General features: G+C 35.7%; 1 protein-coding gene across 4 annotated transcripts in view; it reads left to right on the plus strand.

Moving 5' to 3' along the window:
* The window catches only part of ZNF654 (zinc finger protein 654), an 82,385-nt gene extending 70,143 nt beyond the window's left edge, over positions 1-12,242 (plus strand). For 2 of the 4 annotated variants that reach the window (XM_081065523.1, XM_081065525.1), the window contains 3 exons: positions 2,793-2,934; positions 6,250-8,593; positions 9,187-12,242. In XM_081065523.1, the coding sequence (XP_080921649.1) occupies positions 2,793-2,934; positions 6,250-8,593; positions 9,187-9,194 (2,494 nt within the window). In that variant the 3' untranslated portion in view covers positions 9,195-12,242. Of the gene's footprint in view, positions 1-2,792; positions 2,935-6,249; positions 9,044-9,186 lie in introns of those variants that run through there. The other 2 variants (XM_081065522.1, XM_081065524.1) reach the window with 1 other exon arrangement.
* Positions 12,243-15,517: the final 3,275 nt, after the last annotated feature.

Below are 15,517 nucleotides of genomic sequence, written 5' to 3' on the forward strand. Positions count from 1 at the left end.
TTGCTTCTGTGCATTAGAAGCAAGTTAGGTCTGCTATTTCTCCCAATCTTAGTAGAGTGGCTTTATGTAGTAGATGTGCTGTGGCTCAGTGGCACAGTCTTCCTGATTACCAGAGCTATGCACTTCGTGTGTCCCTTGTGTGGGTGATGTGTGCCCTCCTCTTGTAGTTGAGCCTTGGTTGCTATTTGTATGTCAGTGAGAGGTATTGGCCCTCGGGCTCACTGGTTGTTGAGGACTGCCTCTGACTACAGTGGAGGAATTGTGGTGTAGGGGTTGACTCTACAGAGCAGAATCTGCCTCAGCAGTGTTCTGGTGCTTGCCCAATCAGCCCCTTGGGTGTGTCGTTCTTGGAGGTGGCTGGGTGATGCTCCAACTCATTTCAAAGCAGGCTGCTTGGGGGCGCCAGCCCATCAGGGATCCTTGGAAGGGATCCACAGCAGGTTAAGTTCAGCCACAGCCTGTGCCCCACCCAGGGCCACCTGGCAGGAACTACAAAGAAATCCACAGATAGCTGCCATCCGTGCTGTGCTTGGAAGTACCTTGAAAGGCCAAGTTGTGAACCAAGTCTGCCTGCTGCTAGTGCTGGGCTTAGGGCTGCTCAGCCAGGGGTATGGTACATGCTCATGCCAGATGCTGCTTGTTTGGGTTCCGCGAACCTTTGAGAGACCCTAGGAAAGTCTGCAGCATGAGCTAAGGCAGGCAGTTTGTACGAAAAAGCCACTGGAAGCAGCTTTGGTGTACCCGAAAGTTGGGCATGATGGGGCCTTGCATCACCAGGTGTGGCCAACACACGGCTGAGACTCAGATATGGCAGCTGCCTACATCTGCACACTGGGAAGAGGGAGGACTCAACAAAGAAACAGTGGCCTCAGCCAGCTCCTCTGTCCAGAACAAAGCTGCCCGCTAGCCCCCGTCCCAAACCAGATACTCAGTTCCCCACCATATGGCTCTGCTGCCTTTCCAGCCGCTGCCCCAGCACTGGAGCTCAGAGTAAGTCCTTGTATGGTCCCTTTAAGAGAAGCGGCAGCCCCCCTCCGTCTCACTCAGTCACAATTTCCGCTGCTTTTCACAGCCAGCAATTATGGGGACTTCTCTCCCTGGCATTGGAACCCTGGGCTGGGGTCGGGGAGGGGTCCTCCACAGCCGAGATACATCTCCCAGTTTTTAATGATCACACGTGGGTGTAGGACCAGCCTGTTCCGCGTCTCTGCCCCTCATATCAGTCTCGAAGTGGCCTCTCTGTATGTTCTTAGTTGTAGGGCTTCAGGTCAGCAGGATTTTAGGTGATTCTCAATGACGGTTGTTTTTGTAGTTTAGTTGTAATTTTGATGTGGCCCTGAGAGGAGGTAAACATAGTGTATACCTACTGTGCCATCTTGACCGGAACTTGGAAGCATCAGTTGATGTTACTGTAGAAGTACATATGTAAAATTAAAGGGGACTAAGGTGGTTAGCATTGAGAAAGAATGGTATGGCTATGGGGAAAAATCTAATTGAAATGTAAAGCTTGTGGAAAATAATCAGGTTAGAATCAAACAGGTTAGAGGAAAGTTTAGTATCATTGACTAATTTAGGAAAAGATAATTTTACAGCAATATCATTTGTTCTAAGATGGTTAGGTGATGGTTAAGAAGATGGTTAAGAAAGCAATCTAAATTGAAATATACCCAGACATGGAAATTGGTAAAGAAGTCAGAGGTAGAGATTTGGAAAGCAAGTTGTGAAATCCAGTGAGCTTTCTACGGGAGTGTATGTTTAAAAAAAAAAGTGGGCGGTAGACTAACACTTATGACACCACACAGCTAGTATGAAATGGACGGGAGTGTATGTTTAAAAAAAAAAGTGGGCGGTAGACTAACACTTATGACACCACACAGCTAGTATGAAATGGAGGTGGAACTTTGGTTTTACTTCCCATTATTTTGTTTTCTGTATTGTCTAAGTAGACTGGGAACCTTCGTGGTAGTCAAGCTGCCCTTAGATTTAATAGTTGTATGTGCTGGGCTCAGGGTACATTACTCAGTGTATCACTTTTTTTTTAAACATTTTTCATCAATTATTTTAATATTTTTTAGATTATGATATTGTATATAATTTTAATGACACATTTAAAGAATTCTAATTTGTTAAAATGTGATATCCAAATACATCAGTTGTATCTTACGAGTTTCTTTGCCTCAATACCCACTGCTCCTACCCTGTTCATCTAATAACCTTGGCCATATTTTAGAAAAGAATCTACCTGTGAAACAGTTTAAGTGGTCCATAGCTTGTCTATTTCAAAGTACTGCATTTTAATGGAAAAGCAGATAATCTAAAACGTTTCAGAATTAGTACTATAATATACTTACACCTTTAATCTGTAGTCTTCGCTATCTTAATACATTGAAAATAAAAATATGAACCATTTCTTTTTTGCAGGAAGTGCATTAATTTCTAAATTTGCAAGTAGGATATTAATGGCCAAAGTTTATTTTTTTAAATAATATCATTAACATTAGTACATTGGGATTAGAATTTGTTTTGATCAAGTACTAGGGATGTCTTAGATTTGTCAGCATATGATTGGAAGTCATCCCTTACCACTACAAAATTGCAATTTCTGACCTTTTCCCACAGCTTCTATTAGTCCCATATAGGTAGCAGAAGTAGCTTGGGATTTAACATAAAATCCATTTATGCCCAGTTTGTACACATTTCAGTCAGGGCACTATAGAATCAGCGAAAGATAGGTAATGTCTGTATTTGAATAAACTGTATTTTTGATATTTCTCTTTTCTTCTCATTTACAGGGAGTTGATTTTCATATGGAGTAAACTTCAGCTTAAGTCTAATCCTTCAAAACAAGTTTTTGTAGATCAATGCTACCAGCTTTTAAGAACAGCAACTAATGTGAGAGTCATATTTCCTTTCATGAAAATCATTAAAGATGAGGTAAATAGGATATATTTACCCCTTCATTTAAAATGAAAATTAAATGACAGTTCACTGAAACTTGAATCTCTTACGATAATCTCTTACGATATTTATTTGATTATAAAATTGAAGAGAAGGAGGAATTTAAGGCCACATTCTCCATATGTCACACCCTCCCTTGCCCTCCACCTCAAACTCCCAACATGGTACAAGGATATACGTAAATAAAAATAACTAAAAAAAGGCAGAGAGAAAAAGCGAATTTAGTGTTACTTAAAATTTAATATGGTAACAGTTTCTTCCAAGAAGCTATTTTCTCTTTTCATATAATTAAATAAGTTTGCCACTTTTAACGCTATCCTAAGTCCTGTTTGTAGAGTCATACCTGATTTGCAGATGAACTTTATTTATTTATAGGCAATACCCTTTCACTGTTACAGAGAAATACAGTTCATAGTTTTAAGTCTGGTCTTCAGGTGAAAAGGAACCATGAATACTGAGGCATTTTTGAAACTTAAGGATAAATTCTAAAGTGTTTATTTGAAGTAATACAAACCCATTACCTGTTTTTAAAAATAGTTCTAAAGCAAATTTTTCATGGGCCACTTACAAGTGCGTATAATTCTACGTATGACTCTTACATAGACATGAAAATGGATCTGCAGATCCTTTAACTTTCCCCGCCCTCAAGTATTAACAGAAGTTTGAATACAAAGATAGAAAAGATGAAGCTACCCTATATTTTTCCTGAATTTTTATGTGGGTTACTTTTAAGTATATAAGGAGGCATCCTTCAAGTAATATATTTTAATTTTTCTTATATATTTATGCATTTACCACATTCATTATCACATCATTCATTAGATGTATGACCATTTAGTGATCATATTCCCATGATACAATGTTGGCAGCATTGTATCAGGCTTTGGTTTTTTTGAGTTTGTTTTATTTCCTATTTTGCTAACTGCATTAATAGCTTCATTATTAAATAGTGAAATGTCATTCAAATGCATTGTCAAAGTTAATCTCTCTCCACACCAAAAAAGGGGAGAAAACCAAGCAGACGATGCTGTAGAACACTTTTCAACATTTGAAGTGTATCAGAATCTCCTGTAAAACTTTTTAAAAAATAAAGATGTATCTATATTTTTTACATATGAGTATGATTCTCATTTGCACCAAATTATTGAGACTTTGTTATAGAAAGTCTACAATATAGGTGAAGATCAGCCAATTATCAAAAAGCTTTCTTGTTTTCACAAGTCTGATTAACCTAAGAAAACATTCCAGGAAGAAAAATTCAAAGATGAAATAAATATTAAAAATATGCTTAATTGTTTATTCTCTACTAAAACATTTTTATCTGATGGAATAGATCATTTATATGCCTTGGTGCTATGAAAAGAGGCACAGACAATGCAGTATGAGTTCAGAAGAAGACAGCAGAGGTGGCATATCTGAAAAAGCTTTACAGGGGAAGATGCTTACAGCTGAGTTTTGAATGACAGAAGAGGATAATACTAACATTTGTAGAGGATTTTGTATTTTACAGAGCACTTTTGCCTCGTTTTAATATTTGTTTCTCACAACTGTCCAGTGGCTTTAATAGGGTAGCAGAGAAACCTAGCCAGAGTGTGTAAGAGATCAAACTAATAGGAGGGACTACAGGAGGTGGGTGGGTGCTGGAGATTCTAAGGGACTTGAATGACACACTAAAAATTGGAATTTCAGTCCATAAATATACTGGAATCGTTAAAGGATTGCATGTAAGGAAGTATCATGTTGCCTTTTGTCCTTTGTGGTGATCCTGAAATTTTTAAATTTGGGCAACTGGATACATTATAACTTTATGATTCAAGAGAGAATGCAGACAGAACATAAGAGAAAGAGAAAGAATTATTATGAAGCAGTGAATTTTGAATTTGTTTTATCTGGGAATATCTAATTGTAACAGACAATTAGAAATAGGAAATTTGAATTCAGAAAAGGATTCCAAGCTGAAAATGATAGCTTTACAGAAGAAAACTAAAATTGGTGGAATAGATCTGATCCCATTCATTCTGTAAACATTTGCTCAAAGGTCACTATATGCCAACTTCTGTGCTAACCATAGGAGTATACAATAAAATGAGATACTGTATTATTTAGGAACTCAAAGTGATTCCTAGGAATTTAAGAACTCAAAGTCAGAGGTATTATTTTACAACTACCTGATATAAAACAGATAGTTATAAAATGATATGTACATGCTTTTTAGAAATAAGCATAAGTTATTCTCAGTGGGAAAAATAGGGAATGATTAACGTTACCCCAGGGCAGGGGCCAGAATGAATGGTGAGAAAAACTTTCAGAGTAGAACCGATTCTCAAAGAATGAACAGAAGATGGGTAGGGATTTACCAGCTAGATAAAGTGAGAGTATGATGTGCAAAGTTCAGGTCTGTTTATGGAACTGACAGTACTTAAGCAGGGTTATAAGGGACTAAGAAGACATGAGGATGGTAAGGTAGCCTTCCTCTCTGTCATGTGTAAAACCCCATCGGCAGGCAGTATGATGTACACACACACACACACACACACACACAATTTTAAAGACATTTTACTTTTGTATCTTTAAATAAGCATTTAGATTATTCCAAATCACTAATGACATTGTTTATAACTTGAGTTAGTTATAACTCACATTTCCGAGTAAAAGCTGATGCAGTGATTTTTGAGTCATCAGAAAAAGTTTCAAAGCTTGAATAATTTTCAGGTAACTTCCAGTAGGTTCATTATTCTGATACCTTATTAAATTTGGAAAGATTGTAATTGCCCTCTTCATGTAGCCTACCCTTCTTCCCTTATTTGGTAAATATTATTACTTAAGTAAAAATAGGCAATACCATTTAATGCAGCTACATGAAAAAGTTTCCATAAGTCAGGCTTAAAAAAAAAAAAACAACTAGTTTTCTTAACATAAAAATTAATGTGTTTAAATACATAAAATTTAACCCTTCAACAAAATGTGAGGTTGGTACTTAAATAATAAACGGGTCTAGATTTGTAACAAACTTTAATCTTCATAAGTTTATGAAGCATTGTATACAATGGTTAGTAGAGCTTGACAAACTTGAAAATTAAATAAATTGGAAGCGAAAATGCTATTTTTCCAGATTTTTCTCAAGAAAGCTTTAATTATATATTTTAAAAAAGCGTTAAGGTTACCCATTGAGAAAAATTCCACATTTGAAATACTGTATTTAGCTTTCATTTCAGAGTTTTATTTTAAAAAGATAAACTAGATAATCTTTTTTCAAAAGGTGTTTAGTAGTAATATTTTTTCTTTTTATAGGTTGAAGAAGAAGGCCTACAAATTTGTGTTGAAATATGTGGTTGTGCTCTACAACTGGACCTTCATGATGATCCCCAAACTAAATGTCTGATTTATAAAACAATTGCACATTTTTTGCCAAATGATTTGGAAATCCTCAGGATTTGTGCACTCTCAATATTTTTTCTTGAGCGTTCCTTGGAAGCTTATCATATTGTTGAAGAGCTTTACAAACATCCAGATGAAGAGTATAATGAAGGCACCAGTAGTGTTCAAAATCGTGTTCGTTTTGAGTTACTTCCAATTTTGAAAAAGGGATTGTTTTTTGATCCTGAATTCTGGAACTTTGTAATGATAAAGAAAAACTGTGTAGCATTACTGAGTGATAAATCAGCGGTTAGATTTCTAAATGAAAGTACACTGGAAAATTCTACACGTAACCTGAAAAGGGCTGTAGAACAGCAGGGTTTAGATGAAGGGCTTGACTCTCTTACAGATCAGAGTACTGGAGAGCTTGATCCTGATGACATATCTGGAATGCAACCTAAAGGTCATAGTCATACAAAGAAAAACCTTACTGCTCCGAATGCTTCCAAAGTAGACCACAACGTCCCAAGGCATCGGTGTGTGTTATGTAACAAGGAATTCCTAGGTGGTCACATTGTAAGGCACGCTCAGGCTCATCAGAAAAAGGGCAGTTTTTCATGTGTAATATGTGGTAGGAAATTTAGAAACAGAGGACTTATGCAGAAGCATTTAAAGAATCACGTTAAGAAAATACAGAGACAGCAGATTGCTGCAGCTCAACAGGATGATCAGGAAATCCCAGCTTTGGAAGAAATAAATTATTCTGATTCTTTCATTTCATTTGAAAATGGGAATTCTGATAAGGATTTGGAAGTACAGGCTATTGATGTTTGCAGTGATGGAAACAAAGAAGTCATCCCCTCACATGTGGCTGAATTCACTGAAATTCCCGTAAGTGTATCGGGAGATGTTACTGAAAACGTTATTGAAAATGGCAGTCCTGATACTTCTTTAAATAATGTATTGGAGCCTTTACCTCTATGTGAGGATGACTATGAGGAGGAAGAAGATGAAGAAGGTGATTATGAAGAAGATGATTATGACCTGAATCAGGAAACATCAGTGCTTCATAAAATCAATGGAACTGTGTGCCATCCCAAAGATATATATGCTACAGATCAAGAAGGAAACTTTAAGTGCCCTGCTCTTGGCTGTGTCAGAATATTTAAAAGAATTGGATTTCTAAATAAACACGCAAGGACTGTACATCCAACTGACTTAAATGTGCGGCAGACAGTAATGAAGTGGAGCAAGGGAAAATGCAAATTCTGTCAGAGGCAGTTTGAAGATTCTCAGCATTTTATAGATCACCTTAATAGACACAGCTATCCAAATGTGTACTTTTGTTTGCATTTTAATTGCAATGAGTCATTTAAGCTGCCATTCCAGCTTGCTCAGCACACAAAAAGTCACAGGATATTTCAAGCTCAGTGTAGTTTTCCAGAATGCCATGAGCTTTTCGAAGATCTTCCTCTGCTATATGAACATGAAGCCCAGCACTATTTAAGTAAAACACCAGAATTATCTGCACAACCAAGTGAAGCAATTCTTTGGGATGTTCTTACAGACTCAAATCCTAATCATCAGGAAAAAGACTCATCAAGTAATGAGAAACAAGCTATTAGTCTGCCAGTTTCTACTAGCAAATCAAAAAAAGATTCTACAGAACCAAAGACGTGTATAGAAAGTATGGAAAAGAAAACAGACAGTTTAGTTCAGAATGGAAATGAACATTCTGATGACACTGTTTCTGATACAAGCTTGACAGACCAAAAGATGCCTGACACAGAGCCAAATTCTGAAAATAATTGTAGTATTAGTGATTTAGTCAATGGACATAGTGGAATAGAGCAGACACCTTTAGTTTCATCAGATCCTGCTTTGAAAATTGATACAAATAGAATCAGGACAGAAAACGGTTCCATTTTACCCAGTGTTGTATCACAAGAACACAGTACCTTGCCAGTATCTCAGGCACCTTCCAAACCAAATCCGACAAATGAACATACTTCATATGGCTTAATTTTATCAAAGCCATATGTCAGACCATTGCCTCCCAGTTACCTTGATGAACGGTACCTCAGTATGCCAAAACGCAGAAAATTTCTGACTGATAGAATAGATCCCTGTTCTGATCAAGATAATGTTTGTAAAAAATCAGTGAAAAGATTAAGATGTGGTAAATGCCTGACAACCTACTGTAATGCAGAAGCACTTGAGGCTCACCTTGCACAAAAGAAATGTCAGACACTCTTTGGATTTGATTCAGATGATGAAAGTAAGTCTTCTGTCTTCTCTGTAGGTATATCTGTAGAAAAAGAATAGGCCATAGGTCTTTGAGGTTAAAAAAAAAAATGACATTGGTGTAGCACAGAGAATAAGGCACTGCCCTATTTCTAATCCATATAACCGTTATGAGGTGATGGTATTATTCCTGTTTTATACAGCAAGCAACTGAAACTCACAGGTTAGGTAATTTGCACAGGCACAGGCCTATGAATTTGTGGAAGCCAGAACATGTACACAGGTTTTTCATACTCTTTGATTATACTACTCTTTCACTGTATTTGACGCTTTTCTTCCATTCTAAGTTTCATGCAATAAAGTTCTAGAAACAAAGTAATTATGATGGAAATTTTTCATCTGCATGCCAGAATATAAACGAAGTGAAGTTGAGCCTCTATTACATAAACAAGTAAAAGAGAATACAAGAATAACTGAAAAATAAAATTTGAACAAAAGAAGAACTTGCCTTTCTACTGATACTAGTGATTTTTGAATGAGTAAGGGTATAAATAAACAGGAATCTGACGTAGAATTCCAGATGAACATCTATAAAATTTGAATTAACAGATATGTTCTGTTTTACAGGTGCCTGATAAAAACGTTTCAGAAAGATCTGTCGATCAAGCAGTAGTGTGAAAAAACACTACAAGAAACGCATCTTCAGTTTGCTACGTCCCTGATGGCCTTAATTTTAGAGCGGTCTCGGATTACTAAAGATGAAGACAAAGCACATTGTCTAGAATGAACTCACAGAGGGCATGTGCTGGTTTAGATTCCAAGAGGGTTATTACAAATCTCCCAAAGTACCAGTTAGCCAGATAACCAGTTTTTAAAAAGTTCACGATGATTGATAGCAGCATGTTCAGTTTTGCTTATGTGAGAAACATGTTCAGGCAACTTAGAAAGAAACCAGCTATGGCCTTACAGAAAGGGAAGTTAATCCATTATTTAAAAAGGGGGAGGGAGTGGTGTATCAATAAACAAGTATTTTATGGGATTTGTTTTCTTGTCATGCATAATCAGATTATGTCCTCCCTTTTGGTCAAACATCGTTTAAGGAATAACTACTATTTGGTTTATTATAATTTAGAAACTGATACATGAAAATATAACTTGACTTATCACCAATATTATCCATAAAAGATTGTAACTTGTTTCCAGATAGACAGGTCAAAATTCAATGAATGGCATGCCAGCATTGAAAATTAAAAAACAAAACAAAACTGCTTAGATGGAACCTTCCACTTTCCATTTTTGTAATACTAATGAGTTATATTTAAAAGAGAGCAGTGTCAATTAAATAGAAAAAGTACCATCAGTAACTCTGGGAAGAGATGGGAGGAATCTAAGACCATTAAATGCTATCTAGTTGAAGGAAAACACTGAACTGCAAATTCCTCAATGTGAATAATGGTATAAGCACACTGGGATATTTCTATTTGTATATAGAGTAGTGTTAGGACATTGCTTGGTGATTCATAGTAAGGTCCTTTAGACATTAATGTGAGTTATCTAAGTATCGTCCTCTAAAAATAACTGGCTGTAAAAAATATGTAAGCTAAGAATCAGGTCAAGACTTCATTGGTTTTATTAAATTAGAGTTAATTATAAAAATAAGCCATACTTCTCATGCTTTCTTATTTATTAGTGATGAATTTGGTCTGAATAGTAATTCTTTTATATATGAAAGGAAATATTTACCAAAAATTTGCACAAGAACACAATAAGATATATTGATGCATTTATTTTCCTTGATGACCAGTAATTTTCCTAAGGAAGATTGTAACTTAATAAATTGTTAAAACAAAAAATGTTTTTTAAAATACCCTCTCAGATGTGTTCCACTTGTACATTCTTTAAAAGAGGAAGCTTAAAGACCTCCTTTTACCCAATAGCGTGTTAATCTATAGCAGGGAAAAAAAGGAACAAAAATGCAAAAGCAAATTCTTCAAAAACTGAGCTACTGATGTACCAATGTCAACCAAATATTCCAGTTATTCCAACTAACACATTTTTGTTCAAAGCAGATAATCTCATCAGGCACTACTATTATCAATTTTTGGATATTAAAGCTTCTCGAATGAAGTTACCAAGCAAGTGGGACATTTCTACTAGGGTAGCATCGAGACTTTATTAAATTAAGACTTCTAGGTCATGACAGATCAGACTTCTGAAAAAAATTTTCCCAGTCTTATGAGTTTATCATGGGCATTCACTACTATGCAATTGATAGTCATAAATCCATTCCAATCAAATTCAGTTTTGCTTTTTTTTTTTTTTTTTTTTAATGTAGCCTACATTAGGCTGTGGAATTTACATTTAAATAAAGAAACACAATTAGATTTTTCAATTCTTTGTCAGCTTAAAAATAAATGTTTCCATACTTCCTGATACTAAAAATATAATACTTGAGTTCTGTTTCAGTTCAGTCTAAAATACGGAATAAACAGTCTGTTTGGAAACTAGTTCACTTGGACAATGACTTTTTTTGAAATATAATTTCTGCTTTGTACATTTTCCAGACGTTTAAAATTACAACTTAACATTCTATCACATTTTTAACTTTATTTTTTGTAAGATATAACTATCAACATAAATTCATGTCTGCAAATTATTTTTATTCATTTTGCAGTTCATACCAAGATGTTTTAAACATACTCCACTTGTTATTTTTTTGTTTTTTAACTTGAGGTTTTAGTTCTACTTTTGTGTTGCTAAGAGGAAACTATCTCTGAAAGACTGAGATCAAATCAGTTTATACATAATAAGTCAAGGAATGTTTTATAAAATTCTATTTGACCACACTGTTCTAACCTATTTGTATACTTTTCAAATAATTGCTATTGAAAGAGTGTACATTTTATGTATGTTTTATAGAACATAAACTTACATCAGTTTGCTTTTAGAGGGTGCATAAACTTCCAACCGTTCTAATTTGGGATTAAGAGGAAAAGAAAGCTTTCTTATTCCTCAGATTCTTCTCTTTTTCTTTCTACTCCTATTTTGAGGTTGTGTCTATTTTACATGGACCAAGTTTCAATCCTTTGTTTTTAAATAATTTCCTTCAAAATAGTAAATATTAACTTTCTGCTGTTTCAGTAAGGTCAATAAAATAACAAATCTAAATTTTTGCTGCTCAGATATTATGGAGGAGGTAGAAAAGGAATCTCCGTGGACGAGGACACTGGTACTTTGGGCTTTAGCCATATTCTTTTTTCAAAACCATCAATTATATAATGAGTAGATAATTTATAACATTGAACTTGTGATTCTTCTCAAATCACTTGAAGGTTCGACCCTACTCCTTTCATGTTTGGTTTAAACAGTTGTATGGATGAAAAACCTAAAAGGGATGATAGTGTTTATTTTTTAATTTATTTGGTACTGTAAAACACCTTTTCAGAATGACTAAATGCTGCATATGCATTTTGGAATTGTTAATATGTGAAAGATTACAGATTCAGCAAGAAAGGAAATTTGTGCTTCCTTGTTGAACATTAAATTATTTTACTTTGCATTTTATAAGAGTACAAATTAAAACTGAGCCATTGAACTGCAATAAATCAACAATAGTGTCTCATTTCAAGAAATTTTTTGTACTGTACATAGATTTGTTCAATAAAATGTCCTTGTTGGTAACGAAGTGTTCAGTTTTATGTAGCACAATGCTTCAACGATGCTACTTTAGGCTTAAAGTATGTATTAAATAAGAAATTTCTATTATGTGTCATAAGAGAATGAGGTAGTTCAGTTAATATTACCACATTCAGATTGAGTGATTTTAGAAAACTATAATATAGAAAAAAATTTACATAAAATAGACCTTTTTTAGAAATTATTTTAACTAATGTCCATATGTAGGAATTGCACATTAATAGAATGGTGATTATTAGTCATTTCAGGTAAATGGTGCAGTGTGAGATAGTGCCTTCTGCAAACTTAGGTGGAAGACAAATGTGAGAACTCTCAAAAAGCCACACAGCGGATGGATTTATCTATGTTGGTAATTCTTCAAAGGGTGAGGAGGCTCTGGTAGAACTTAAAAAAGCACAAAGACTGTGAAGTCACTTGGAAATAAGATGTAAGTGATGATGAAAGTTACTACCTATATAAGCATTTCAGTGGGGAAATGTCTAAGCCAATTAATCTGTATCTAAAGGTGAGGTCGTAGACATAAGGGCTCTTACTTGTTTGGTTCACTAAACAAGGAAAACCCCCTACACTATTTGCTATAACTTGCAACTAGAAAAAAATGGGGCTGATGTAGAAAAAGAACCTCTTTGATGCGATAAGCTAGGACTACAAATGAAGGAGTAGATACTGTTACATACAGTGATTTGCTCGTATTAACAAATGTTACACTTTAAAAAACACTGAGAAAGTTACTGAAGCATTCTAGAGCTGAGATCTAGAATTCTTAGTCTAATTTATGGTCATATGATCTTAGACTATTACATAAATGTATTGAGGTATTTAGATAAAGTTATTGGGGTTATCTACACTTTCCATTTTTCTTTTCTGAAACCTGAGGAATTCTGGGATGCAATCAAATATTACTCAGTACACTTCCAAGATAAACAAATTAGGTTGCTTCTCATAGCGTAATTTAATGTAAGATCCATACTGATTTCAAGAATCCACTGATAACAGAAGTTTGGGCTATATATACAGATTTGAAATGGAGGCAATACAGCAGTACATGGAATAAAAACAAAGCGGGAGAGAGATTCATTCCTTGTTTATGGCTGCTGCACACTAGAGAAGAAATGGCTTCTTGTTTTACTAAATTACTGTGTACCAGCTACTTTATATGTGTAATCTGTAATTGTTAAACAATGGCAAGGTAAGAACACTGCTCTTCAGAAACCAAGGCTCCAAAAGGTTCAATAACCTGACTGAAGTCACACAGCTAATAAATAGATGGAACTGAAAAATCAGATGTGTTCTAAAACCATAATGCCACGAAGTTTTCCGCACAAATGTAGAACATGAATAGATTTCATGTTCTATTCTAAATTGAGAGAGCCAGACTTGCCTGATTTCAGAGACAAAAGATGAACTTGGCCACAGACATAGCTGACTGATGTTTCATTCTCTTCTACCAGCAGTGATTCTTAGAGTGGTCCCCAGAGCAGCAAAATTGGCATCACCTGAGAACTCATTAGAGATGCTAAATTTTGGTCAGGTGGAGGACCAGTCTGTCTCTTGCAAAGTCCTACAGTTGATTCTGATACACACTAACCTTTGAAAACCAAATCCAAAGCACCAAGGTTCTTAATATTTCCCTAGAAGGCAAACTATCCCCTTAAGTTCATAGAGCCTTCCTAGAAACTTGCCGTTTCCAGGAAATTTTAAAAAGTCCCTTATTAATAGGCTGCTTTTTGGTGAATGGATATTTTAATAATAAGATCTAATACCCTAAACCACTCTAATCTGGAAAAAATTTTTTCTCAAAAAGCATTCAGTAAGTGAAACTACCAGAACACGATTTAATGGAAACAGTTCAAAGAGGTGTGGGGATCAGTTGTATTCAAATTCCAGCATCTCAGTTTTATGCTTGTGGAGCCTTAAGCAATTCAGTGCATCCCACTTAACTCAGACTTCCACATCTGTTAATAAGGGAGAGCTGTTATTGCAAGAAGGTTATAAGAATTAAGTCTGTGAAGGGCCTGGTGCTGAGGTCTTACTGTGACAACTCTATTAAATTTCTCTTCACATCACAGCTCCTGTACTGTCTGGCTCCAGCCAAAAACAGCCATGCTGTTTTCCATGCATTTTTTCACTACTGCTCCCTTTACCTGTAATTCTTCACCCTTTTTCTGCCCCACACCTTATTTTTTGCTTAATCCTTCTTGGGCTTTCTCCATCACCACTTTCTCCAGAAGGCTGAATTTCTCTTGAAAATTCCTGGTTTCTTCATTGAAATCTACTTCTCCCTGTCTTCCTCCTCCCCGTAAATGGTAACTCCACTTGCGCAAACCAAAACCTTGTAGTCATTCCTCACTTGTTATCATGTCCTTCACTCTAACTCAATCCACTATCATCTCTCACCTGAATAATTGTAGTAGTCGCCTAATTAGGCTCCCTGACTCTACTCTTGCCCTCTTCCAGTCTGTTCTTCACACCAGCAGCCAAAAATGTTCCTGCTTGAAACAAGTCAGATCATGCCACTCAGTTTAAAATCCCCTTATTTAAAAAAATATTTATTACATACTGTGCCAGGATCTGTAATAGAAGATAAAAATAAAACATAAAAATCCCTGGCACACAGAACTCACATTACTGGAGGGCAACAAACTATAGTGTTAAGTGTTACAGAGAAAAAATTAAGTGGGTAGGGAAGGTGTAAGTATGGCAATGTTGGAGATCATTTTAAACAGCATGATGAAGTCCTCTTTGACAAGGTGATTATTGAGCATGGACCTGAATTAAAGGAAAGAGTCATTCAAGTATATGAGGGAAGACGGTGCCAGACAGAATAGCAAGAGCAAAGGCTCTGAGACAAGGACCTACATGGCAAGTTTAAGGAACAAACAGCACTGTGACTAGTCTGAAGTGACAGTGAAAAAAACAGGAAATGAAGATAGGTAAAAAGTCTATGAAGGCCTGCCAGGCTCTAGATCTACACTATCTAATGCTGTAGCCACGAGCCACATGTGGCTATTAAAACTTAAAATTCAAATAAAATTTAAAATTAAGTTCTTCAGTTGTACTAGCCATATTACAAGAGCTCAACAGCTTCATGTGGCTGGTGGTTACTGTACTGGACAGCACAGATACAGAACATTTTCATCATCTCAGAAAGCACTTTTGGACAGGTGGTTCTGCATCAGTAGTTCTCAACTGGGGTGATTTTGCTACCCAGGAAACATTTGGCAAATTGGAGATATTTTTGGTATCCACCACTGGGGAAAGG

The sequence above is a fragment of the Rhinolophus hipposideros genome (genome assembly GCF_964194185.1).
Source record: "Rhinolophus hipposideros genome assembly, chromosome: 2".
In the NCBI taxonomy this organism is placed as follows: Eukaryota; Metazoa; Chordata; class Mammalia; order Chiroptera; family Rhinolophidae; genus Rhinolophus; species Rhinolophus hipposideros.